Below are 12,654 nucleotides of genomic sequence, written 5' to 3'. Positions count from 1 at the left end.
AAGAGACGCACCAAGCGTAAGGAGAGTTATGCTATCTACATTTACAAAGTGTTGAAGCAAGTCCATCCCGATACTGGTATCTCCTCAAAGGCCATGAGCATCATGAACAGTTTCGTCAACGATATCTTTGAACATATCGCCGCCGAAGCCTCCCGTTTGGCTCACTACAACAAGCGTTCCACCATCACCAGTCGGGAAATCCAAACTGCCGTCCGTCTATTATTGCCCGGTGAGTTGGCTAAGCACGCTGTCAGTGAAGGTACCAAAGCCGTTACTAAGTACACCAGCTCCAAGTAAATGGCATACTTATTTCGTCGTACAATATTTTCCCTACAACATCAAAGGCCCTTTTCAGGGCCACAAAATAAATTAAAAAAGAGACTTAATTCGTTATTCAACTAAAATTAATTTATATTTACAAATTTAAAGAAAAAATATATCTACCACTCACCCTCACATTGCCCTTATTACTTTTTTAAAATAAAATATGTATACTACCCATACTCTAATATTGCCCTCCTTGCTTAGCACCATCTACATCTACAGTAATATGATCAACACATATTGCTCTTATGCTCAAACACTCGGTATGCAACGTTGTATTGATGTTCGAGTATATGTGAGCGTGTGTGTTGATACTAAATTTTTTAGGGATGTATACTAGTATGTTAGCGTGAAATGGTGTAGAGATGTATATGTGGACTTATGCGTTTGTACACGAGATCTATGGGTAGGTATGCTCGTAAAGAATGAAATAGGTATGCTAAGTGCGATTTTTGAAGGGAATATTGTACGCCACTCTCTTATTGGTTAGGTATGCTAAATGAGATTTTCTTTAACATTAAGTGATTTTCATAATTCTTAGTAATTGCTTTGGTTTATGACCCTAAGTGAAACAGTTAATCCAGTTGCGGAAAAAATCCCATTTAACATGTGATTACTTAAATTTCCTTAAAGGGTAATTTATTCCCATATTAGGTAACAATGGTATTAAAAGATTTCAACAGATGTTTTACAGCTACGAAAAGGGCTGTGATTAGCTTTTCCCTTAAAATTAACATAGTATTTATTAGGTAATTAAAAAATTGTTCGAGTCAAATTTGGTCTCTTTTTAAATTTTTTTTGTAGCCCTGAAAAGGGCTGTTAGATATACTGCTTTCGAATATCGAAAATAATCATTTTGACATGATAAGTAATTTTGCATGGAAAAATTACTTCTTAGCGGCGGTCTTCTTGGCAGCTGGTTTCTTTGCTGCGGCAGCCTTTTTGGGCTTGGCAGCGGTGGTTTTTGCCTTGGGTGCCTTTGGTTTAGTGGCTGATGCTTTGGCGGCTGTTTTTGCGGGTTTAGCTTTAACTGTACCTGTCTTTTTGGCAGTTTTAGCCTTGGCCTTTTCGGTCTTCTTCTTCTCGGCGGTCTTTTTAGCAGCGGAAGGCTTCTTTGCAGCGGCTTTCTTTTCACCGGCTGCCTTTTTGGGTGCTGCTGCCTTCTTTTTCTTATCACCGGCTGGGGCCTTCTTCTTCTTTTCAGCGCTCTTTGCTTTAGGTTCCTTCGAGGCAGATGGGGACAATTTGAATGAACCGGAGGCACCCTTACCTTTAGTTTGGATCAATTTTCCACTAGCAACAGCGCTCTCCAAGTACTTCTTGATGAATGGGGCCAATTTTACAGCATCAACTTTGTATGTGCTGGCCAAGTATTTCTTGATGGCAGGCAATGAGGAACCACCACGTTCTTTCAATGTTTTGATGGCAGCATCGACCATTTGTTGGGTTGGTGGATGGCTTGGGGCAGCAGAGGGTTTCTTTGCCTTGGCAGCGGCTTTCTTAGGTGCCTTTTTCTCAACAGCGGCGACTGGAGATGCGGTGGCTTCAACAACGGCGGCGTCAGACATGATTTCACTTATATTTTTCTTTTTAAACACACTTTAACACTTTGTAAATATACACTCACTACTGGTGTACGCTGATTGGTTGAAAATATGGTTTCAACCTTTAGACGCCTTTGGCTGATTTATTAATTTTCAAAACACTTATCGTTAGGACAATTAGGAACATTCTTAAAGTTATGTTGTCTATATACGTATAAATTTAGCGTAAAATATTATTACTTATCTAAATATATTCTTTATTCGAAAGAGGTGCAGAGGCGCAGCCATAGCACATAACTATTACTTTATTCTTTTAACCATAGTACCTGGAAGGAAGGTTAATATCCGATAATACTTATAAACTAAGATAAAATAATGACACTTATAGACTAAAAATCATATGCTATATACACATTCAGGAGCCCAATGCCCCCGCAGAAGACTGCCTACTGGGCAGTGTTGTAGACCAGGTCCTCAATTCCGGTGGATCCGAACCTCCTATTATAGAACAGGAGTCTGCCATCCCTAGAAAGCAGGCCCTGTTCCTCCAAACCCGCAAGGCACACCGGCGGCCGGTGTGGCACTTCCAACAAACGTCCAGGACTTATGCCGCCCTGAAGACATCCCCTCACCAAACCATTGTCCACAGTGGACGCCTTCTCCAAGAAACCCAACGCGCACCTGACAAGGAACACATCGATCCTCTCAAGACCTGCCATGGAGTAGACCATCTCACAGGATGGCCGTCGCATCACCCCATCAGGGCCCATAGCAGGTCTGAGGCCCAGACAAGAGACGAGGATCCTCCTCTCCCAGATCCTTAACCTTTCCATTTGGTTGGACGTGATGTCGAACCATACCGGAAAGGCGTAGGCGGTGATAGGCCTGATGATCTGTTTATAGATCAGCAGCTTCACACGCCTACTGAGACCCCCTGAGGTTCTAAAGACCCTCAGGTAGGAGAAGAAGACCCCTTTGACCTTGTTGAGCAGATAATCAATGTGTCTAACAAAGGTGAACCTTTCCTGGAAGACAACGCCTAGATACTTAATGCTGTCGCGAGTGGCGATGGCCTGACCTCCAATGGCAAGAGCGGGTTCGTACGCCCGTGAACGGGGGTACAAGTTCCGCCTCTTACCCTTGAAGATCATGCCCTCGCATTTGTCAACATTAAGCTTCAGCCTCCATCTGTCAAAATAGACAGAGAGCTCCTCCAAGTAATGGTTCACTCTGGCATCCACAACCGCAGCGTCTGGTCCCGATGCCGCAATGAGAATGTCATCGGCATAAGCAAGGAGCAGGTCGCCAGCGGGTGGTTCCGGAATGTCAGACACAAAGATGTTGTACAAAATCGGGCCCAGGAGAGACCCCTGGGGTACCCCGGTTCGCACGTCTCTACTACCCGACAAAGTCTCGTCTACCCGGATCCTGAAAGTTCTGCCACCAAGGAAATCTCTGACCAATCGGCAGAGGTTCCTGTCAAAACCCAGGATCCTCATCTTGTATATGATAGCATCATGCCATACGCCATCAAACGCCCTGGAGAAATCAAGGCTCACGGCAATCGTGACGTGTCGCCGGTTGAGCCCCCTAGAAACATGGTCCCCGAATACAGTCAGGGCATGGGAGGTGGAGAGACCCCGCCTGAAACCGAACTGGCAGTCAGGCAGGATCGCCCTGTCATCGAGAGTTTCCCTGATGCCCTCAAGCATGAAAAACTCAAAGAGCTTGCCCAAAGAAGGGAGCAAGCTGATCGGTCTGTAAGCATCATCCCTGGATGGGTCCTTCCCCGGCTTAAGGATGGGGACCGTAATGGCCTCCTTCCAAGACGCCGGGAAATAACCCAAATTAAGGCAATGATTAAATAGGACCGCGATGACACCCCAGGCCCTCCTGTCCGTCCTCTTAAGGACGATGTCAGGAACGCCGTCCAAACCGCAGGATCTACGATTACGCCTAGCCCGAAGGGCATCTCCCACCGCGTCGGCTGAAACAAATCGGCCCCTGCGCCAGTCCACAGAGCCTCCTCCAGCGGAGCCATCAGCGGCCAGAGCCGCAGAAAATTCCACCAGAGGGACACCGCCGACCAGCGACGAAACCTCGTCTCTGACCAACCCGTCTATAGGAAGTCCCCTCCCGGCCATCTCCGACACGTCACCCTGGACATGCGGCCTTCCGCCCTCTCTGTGTATCCTGACACAGGTCCCCTCGAGAACCCCTAAGTCCAACTGGACCCTATCACACCTGATATTGTCCCTGACCAACACAGCCGTTCCGCCACCCACGCGGTCCCGTCTGTACTGGGCAAAGACAATATACCCTTCCATCTCAAAGCGATGCCCCGCGTTCAGCTTATGCTCGGCCACAAGCATGACGTCAGGGCTGTGTCTATCCAAGAATAGTCTAAGATAATGTCTCTCCAGCCTAGAAACGACTGAATTGGCATTAACAAATACTACTCTCAGGTCTCTAGACATCGCAGAGAGAGTCAACTACCGACATCATGGCTCCACAAATGTCGCCTACCTCTACCATCGTCCTGATGTCAGCAGATCGCTGACGCAGGACGGCTGCGCAGGTAAGGAAGTCCTTACCGAAAGCATCCCTGCACTTCGCGTCAAACGAGGCGAATAGACCAGCAGCGGATGCGGCGGCAGAACCAGCCCCATTCGGCACCGCAGCATGTGCGGGACGAACAGGGGCCGGTGCCACAACAGGCGCAATGCGAACCGTGGCCACAGCAGCATAGGAGACACCCCGTTGGGCGTAGCGTCCAACCGGAGCCGCCGAAGCAGCCGTTGCAGCGGGCGTAGATGAAGCACCAGACTTCATCAGTGCCCGCTGGGCCAGAAGAGCCTGCCTCTTAGGGCAGTTCTTCGCGCTCGCAGCGTGGCCGTCAACACCGCAATTGACGCACCTCAACGCAAACTCAGGACGCACCGTCACAACTCCAGTGGTAGGGTCCTGCACCTTTATCGAACGGGGTTGTGAGACCCCCTTCGGAATGGCGCACTTCCCAGGGCCATGTTCGCCACCACATTTGACGCACCGGAATGGCATGCCGCAGTTGGTGGAAACATGGCCGAACCTCTGGCAGTTGAAACACTGCGAGACCCCGACCTTCACGTCCTTCCTAAACAAGACCCTACAGCTGAGAAACCTTCTAACCTCGAAGAGTCCGTCAACGTCGGGTCCTCTGGCCAAGTGGATAAGCCACTTATTCCCCCCTAACCTCACAACTCGTCTGATGTCCAGGCTTAGTGGCAGACCACGTAGCCCAGCCCGGACATCTTCCTCATCATAAGACGACGACAGACCCTCGAGCACGACGGAGCGTGCGGTCTGTCCCTTGGGAGAGTAGGTGAACGAAGCGATCCCCTTTTCCCTAATCATGGAGAGAACCTTCGCATGCTCGTCCATGGACAAGATCCGAAGGTTCACCCCATTCCTGCCAACCAGCGACAACGTATACTTGTCGTGTCCCAGCAAGGCCCTAACGTCATCTGCGAACCCCTTGACATTCACCCCTACTACCGAGATCACCGGAATTGAGGACTTACCTGGTCTCTGATCCGTTGGAGCGGGTGGGGTTGGAGCGGGTGGGGTAGGTGGGGCTGGTGCAGATGCTGATTTGAGGGGAATGGACCGATTGCCCGAGTAAACGGCCACAACCCTTGCCCTTGCCCTCTTTGTTTTTTTCTTCGTCTTGCCATCCGGTTGGGTAGCAATCTTCTTATCCACAGTAGATGCGGCCTTTGCTGCTGCTGCTGCTGATGTAGATGGCAGGTCATCTGCCATTGTTGTTTTAAACGATGATGCTGCAGCTGATGATGTTGATGGAACTGCAGTTGTTGATGGTGCTGCCACAGCTGGGGTGCTAGGAGGTCCATCGCTCAATATCGTCTTGGCCGGCTTCTTCGGTACCACCACGTGTGAGGCCGGTGCTGCACTCACAACATTGATCTTCCCGGGCATCGGCTTTATGACCACGGGCTGCTGCACTGGCGGTGTGTCAGCAGGCTCCATATCCATGGCATCCATTGTGCCATTGTTGGCATTAGGTCCCTTGACCTCTGCCAGCTGTTTCTGCAAGGAGCCCAGCAAGCGTTTATAGCTGAACTCCTTGTTCCCGAGCTCTTGGACTTGGTGGCCAAGCTCTTTAACAAGCGCCAATAGACGTTGTTGCTCTTGGCGCTGACTTTCGACCAAATCTACCAGGGACTGGTATTCGGTCCTATTGATTGTAACGACGTCCAGCATTGTCGTTGCTTTTTTATCTGGCGCGCTCTTCGACGGTCCGTCGGAATCTTCATCGGAAGTAATTTTCCTTCGAACTGACATGGCACCATAGGCTTTGCGCACTCAGTCACAATATCTGCTGTTGTTGTTGACGGCTGCCAAACTGACCGCAGGTATCCAATTCGCTAATCGTTGGGAAAGCCCACGGTAAAACCTAATAGCGATGTTATTACCGTGGCTTGCTGTTGTTGTTGTTGTAGTCTTGGCAAAGGGTTGATGCCTTGACTATTTTCTTCCGCTGCATCCAGGCTACGCCAGGCCAAAGATGAATCGATGTTACCTGCCCTCGGCACGTGAATAACGAAAAGCCGCTGGCAGGTATAACTTCACTTATATTTTTCTTTTTAAACACACTTTAACACTTTGTAAATATACATCACTACTGGTGTACGCTGATTGGTTGAAAATATGGTTTCAACCTTTAGACTAGTGATGGCTGGGTACATCGAAATTATGAGAAGTACATAGTAGTCAACTACGAAATTTTGCGAAACGTTGTGTGGAAGCGAATAAAAATTTTTACAAAAGTTTTCACAGAATTATTCATTTTACGATGAGATAGTAACAATTTCTTTTTATTTTTTATACAATTCTTCTAGTAGAGATATCCAGCTAATCATTAAAGAAAATCCGAGTTAATTATCTTTAAGCGTTACCAAGTTATAAGGGTTTGAGTTGAAAGTTTATAAAAATGTTATGATAAAATTGTAACTAAATTATAAAAATTTTCCAATTTTTATTGAAAATTGGTTTTTATAAAAATTTAGTATGGAATCTTGATATGTTTTCTTGAAAGAAGTGTAAAAAAAAGTGAAAATTTGGATGATTTTCATAGTGAAATAATCGATTTTATTATGTAGTCTATGATAGTTGAATTCACCATATTGGCGTATTTTCCATGAATAAAAGTTTTTCTGCAAATTAATTTGAAAGCTCTAATGTAAAAATGTTTTAGGAAAATTTTATCATAAAATATTATAGAAATGATAGATTTCTATTAAAATGTTACATAATTTATAAAAAGTGTACGTTTGTTACGAAAAGTCTAAAATATTACGATGCTATGTTATACCAACGTCGTTGGCTATGCAAAATGTGCGGTGAGCTCTATTGCATTTATTATAAAATATTTTTTTCTATATAAAGTGGACTTGAAACTAAATAAAAAATTTAAAAATGTAAATTCTAAACAAGGTATTGTATATAAACAATGCAATTACAAATTTAAAAAAAAAATATTTATTTTTTTTTGGAAATTAAACACAAATTGAAAAATGCCCTTGTCTAAGCAAGCAAATGTAGAACAGTTGCATACCGAACGAAATCTATTTCCCTTTAATAATTTAAAATATTAAAATACTATTTTATTCTTTTTAAAACAGTTTTTAGAATAGCAAAAAATATCATTTGTTTGAAAATAATAAAAAATACAGAAAAAATTTATATTCAATGTATCTAAATTATCTATTTAAAGTTAAAATTCTCTCGAATGTATTGGCCTGCCTGTTTTTATCTTCATTCATTCTTGTTATGTAGCTACTACGAAAAATCAAATTTTGCAAAAAGAATAACAGCAAATATACTGTTGCTAATAGAAAATAAAAATTTTCAATTTAACATAAAAAGTAAATTAAATAATTTTTTTTAAAAAAAGTTTTTGATTTCGCTCCATGTTTTGAAACCCAATATTACCAAAAGTAAAACGCATAGAAAAGAAAAAAATTTTTTTAATATAAATAGTGTATTTTTCCATCCCCAAAAAAAGACTACATTTATTTATTTTAATAAAAATAAAAAGGTGTAAGTTTTGAATAAATTTTTTTCTCTTTTTTATAAAAATATTGTGGTCCTGAAAAGGACCGATTGTTTTTGTAAAAAAAAGTTGGCTTTTAAAATGTCAATAATTTAAGCACGTTCTCCACGAATACGTCTGGCCAATTGGATATCCTTGGGCATGATGGTGACACGCTTGGCATGGATGGCACACAAGTTGGTATCTTCGAAGAGACCGACCAAGTAGGCTTCGCTAGCTTCTTGCAAGGCCATGACAGCAGAGCTCTGGAAACGCAAGTCAGTCTTGAAATCTTGGGCAATTTCACGAACCAAACGTTGGAAAGGCAATTTGCGGATCAACAACTCAGTACTCTTCTGGTAGCGACGGATTTCACGCAAAGCAACGGTACCAGGGCGGAAACGATGTGGCTTCTTAACACCACCGGTGGCTGGTGCGCTCTTACGAGCAGCTTTGGTAGCCAATTGCTTACGAGGGGCTTTGCCACCAGTAGATTTACGGGCAGTTTGCTTAGTACGAGCCATTTTTCACTAGAAGTTTTTAGTTCACTTCACGATATGCACACAAACACTGTTAACACTGTAATAGTTGCCTTACGCATATATTCTTTTATTTCCCATATCTTTTCGTATTTCATTTATAACATATTCTTATAATTAGTGTAGATACTTACTCTAGCTATCATAGATATTCTCTAGAGATGTATTCTAATAACATTAATTAATTATTAAAATAATAGATTAATCAATACGTTGAATGACAAAGGCACAAAGTCCAGCCCATTCATATTCTTATTATTCCTAGGGTAGTAATCCTTTAAAGTAAATTCGACACCCCCGGATAAAAAGGTAAAAACCGGGATTTAAAATCCTAAAACTAATTTAAAACCTACTTAAATGCTACTAGAAAACAAACAAGAATAATCCATCAAAAAAAAAAAAAAAAAATAAAACTATTTACAAAACTATTTACAAACAAAACATAAAACAAAATAAAATATAACTAAAACAAAACAAATAATCCATTTTACTATTTACATATTTACAAAACAAATCAAATGCTACCAGGTAGCCACTGGTCCACTTTATAAACCGGATCTTCAAAGTCCATTCTCCCAAATCTCCTATGGTAGAACATAAGTCTACCATGCTCATCAAACAGCATATTGTTTTCGGCCATATGTCCAAGGCACGTAGGAGGAAGGACCCTTTCGGCATTTCTAAGGCTGTCGAAATCCCGGCGCGAGAGGCTCATCTCCCGGACAATCGCATTTGGGTGCGCGGCATAACCCTGCAGGTGTTTCAGCGCAACGTTCACCATGAAGGCGTCCACTCTGGGCAATCTAGCGTCGCCATATACCTCTCTATTTGGGGTATTCCTATACTGCCCCTGGGTTTCCACCTTCGTTCTCATATCAAGAGAATACCGCAACATCTTTCTCTCGAATATCCTTATCTTCTCCATTTGTGCCGATGATATGGAGCTCCATACCAGGAAAGAATAGGCCAATGTGGGTCTAACAACTTGTTTATAAATGGTGAGCTTAATCTTCCTACTCAGTCCTCCTTTCCTCCTCAGTAACGATGCGTAGGCGTGGAAAGCAGCCTTCGCCTTATCCAAAAGGTAATCGACATGACGCGTGAATGTCATATCCTCCTGGAAAATCACACCCAAATACTTCAAGGATCCATAATTTACGATAGTATCGCCTCCAATCTTAATGCTGGGGACGTACGATCTGGCGTTCTTGTACAAATTCCGCTTCCTACCTCGGAATACCATTGTCCGGCACTTTTGGACATTCAGGCCAAGTCTCCATGTCTCAAAATACCCATGTAGAGTGTCAAGGTATTCCTCCAGGTTCCTAGCGGCCCGCTTGGCCCTGGCATGTGTCGATGCGACAAGTATGTCGTCCGCATAGATGAGAAGAAGTTCCCCATTAGTCGGCTCCGGTATATCTGCCAGATAAACATTATAGAGAACTGGTCCTAGGACAGATCCCTGCGGTACTCCAGCTCTGATTCTCTGTGTGGCAGACTTCGAATCAGCTACCACAACGCTGAAGGATCTCTCCCTGAGATAGTCCTCTACAATGTCTATAAGGGAATCTTGAAAGCCGAATGTCCTCATCTTTCGGACTATGCCCTCCTGCCAGACCGAGTCGAAGGCCCTCTCAAAGTCCAAGCTGGCCGCTATCGTTACACACCGGTTGTTGAATCCCTCCACAACCCTACTTGTGAGGGCCGTCAGGGCGTGTGTAGTGGAGGTAGATCTCCTGAACCCAAACTGCGATCCTATCAGCATCCCAGCTTCCTCAATGTGGCAATAGGATGAAAATTTCAAAGAGCTTCGAGATTGACGAGAGTAGGGATATCGGTCTGTAGCTCGCTGGCGATGTCGGATCCTTTCCCGGTTTCAATACAGGGACCACCTTTGCCATCTTCCACGCCTTGGGGAAGTATCCAAGGTTCAGGCAGTGGTTGAAGACAATCGCTAAGAATCGCCATACCCTAGCGTCAGTCCTGCGGAGCACATAGTTCGGAATGCCGTCCTCTCCCGAGCTCTTCTTGTTGTTCATGGTGCGGAGGACAGACCCAATTTCCGCTGGTTTTATAATCCTGAAAGAACCCTCCACAGTCGTGGAGGCATCCGCTAAGTTTCCATCACGGAACTCAATCTTCGTCCCGAACATCATTCAATGCTCCAGGGTTCATGACTCCTTGTTGGATCTTCGCCAACTCACGCGCAACAGCATTCGCCTTTTCCTCGTCAGATGTGGTGCATCGCCCGTCTTCCTGGATAAGATCACAGATTTTACTCCGTCTCCCAGCGGCCCTTATACTTTACAGCTTGCTGAACATTTCACTGTTCGGCCTAATATTATCAAGCATTTGCATGTAATTCTGGTCCTCAAAACGAGCAATACGCTGGGCAATTATGTTCCCCAAGTTCCTTATGGTAGCCCCAAGGGTTGATGATTCCTGCTGGTCCATAATCCGGAAACGTCGCCTTCTCAGGGTTTTCTTTTTGTGGATGAGTTCCAATATGTCCTCTGGCAATTTTCTCAGGGTTCCCTTATGTGGCCTAATCTTGTCGATGCTTTCACTCATGGCCTCGGAAAAGGCTCTATCCATTGCCTCGATCGCCCCATCGATTTCTGCAACAGTCGCATTACTGGCAATCGGCAATTCGCATCTGTCCAGGGCCGCAGCAAGCCTTTCATTAAATCGTCGCATTCTTAAGCTTCTAAAATCGAAGATCTCTGTGGGCTGACTCCTTTCAAAAACCATTTCGCCAATCTCAAGGACGACGGCCCTGTGGTCCGAGTCGTAATCCAGCGTCTCAAGTCCCCTATGAGACCGCGAAACATCCGTCGGTTGAATCCCATTAGTCTTCAAGAAGAAGTCGATGTACGAGCTAGACATAGCAGTCCTCCTCGAGGGCCCCTCTGTCTTCAGCAACGACATGGTTGGTGTCATCCTAAGCCACTCATGCAGACGGCGGCCACTCACGTTCTGGACAGCATCCCCCCAATCTGGATGCCTAGAGTTGAGATCACCACCAATTATCGCCTCCGTGGAGCCTACTAGATCTGCCAATCTATCCAGTGCTTGTATGTCAAGAGCATCCTGTGGCCTACTATACAATGAGGCAAAGAGAACATAACCCTCGGGCGTCGAAGCCCTAACCAGTGTACCCTGTAAGCCGCCGAGATCGCAAATACACCTCTCAGCCTTAATGCCAGTCTTTATAAATATGGCCGTACCGCCGCCTCTAATGCCAGTCGTCCTATATTGTATGTGACAGTCGTAGCCCTCTAGTCCAAATACATGCCTCTCCGTGAGGCCATGCTCAGCTATCATCAAGACATCCGGTTTCTGCTGCTTCACGAAAATCTGAAGATAGTGTCTCTTATGTCGAGACACTATTGAGTTGACATTTATAAAGACTGTCTTAAAACTGGGCATCAAGGCGCATCGATAACAATAGCCCGTAGAGCGCACGGGTTCTCTCTTCATCGGTTCTAAGTTGGCAATATGTATCAGCATACGTCCCAATCTTCTTAACGCAGGTCATCAGATCGCCGCCAAGGAGTCGTCTGCACTCGCCATCAAAGTGGGCCAGGGCCCCGTCAATGCCTCCAGATGGACTCTTCCGAGTCGTAGCTGTCGATGTAGATGCATCTCCACGCATCCCACGGGCCATATCGGCGTACGAACCACCTCTGCCATCAATGGGAGGAGGAGGGACAGTAAAGTCGCTGGTCGTTTTCATGGGAGCAGCCCCCTTACCTGCTCTCCTTCGGAGTATTTCCTTGCGTTTCGGACAGTCTTTGGAGCTTGCCACATGTCCGTCAGCCTTACAATTGACACAGTGATCTGGGACTCCAACGGTCCTCACTATTCGTCCAGTAGAAGGCTCGGTAGCCACATTCTCCTCCGTGTTCAGGTCCCTTTCCGGGATATCGCAGTTGTCCGGACCATGTGAACCACCGCATTTAACACATCGAAACGCCATCTTACAATTCAGGGAAATGTGACCAAATCGTTGGCAATTCCTGCATTGGGTTAAGCCTCCCGCCTTATTCCTCCTTATACTCACGCGGCAATGCAATATGTACTGCAGCTTCTTAAAACCACCGAAGTCGGACCCGTTTCCTAATTGGACGATCCAGCGATCTCCTTCCAATCTTAT

General features: G+C 45.2%; 2 protein-coding genes across 2 annotated transcripts in view; both read right to left on the bottom strand.

The window, feature by feature from the left end:
• LOC131995567 (uncharacterized) overlaps positions 1 to 12,654 on the bottom strand; it is a 446,417-nt gene that overhangs the window by 183,159 nt on the left and 250,604 nt on the right. The gene's annotated exons all lie outside the window — the stretch shown is intronic.
• On the bottom strand, positions 8,073 to 8,483 carry LOC131995579 (histone H3). Its single transcript, XM_059364350.1, has one exon. It carries the CDS (start codon positions 8,481 to 8,483, stop codon positions 8,073 to 8,075), a length of 411 nt encoding a protein of 136 aa, XP_059220333.1.

The sequence above is a fragment of the Stomoxys calcitrans genome, chromosome 3 (assembly GCF_963082655.1).
Source record: "Stomoxys calcitrans chromosome 3, idStoCalc2.1, whole genome shotgun sequence".
NCBI classification, from domain to species: Eukaryota; Metazoa; Arthropoda; class Insecta; order Diptera; family Muscidae; genus Stomoxys; species Stomoxys calcitrans.
Note: the sequence above shows the minus strand (reverse complement) of the source record. Positions and strands in the feature narration are given on the sequence as shown.

Bases quoted from the DNA above. Each gene is read 5' to 3' on its own strand.
- LOC131995579 (XM_059364350.1), bottom strand. From the start codon at position 8,483: ATGGCTCGTACTAAGCAAACTGCCCGTAAATCTACTGGTGGCAAAGCC.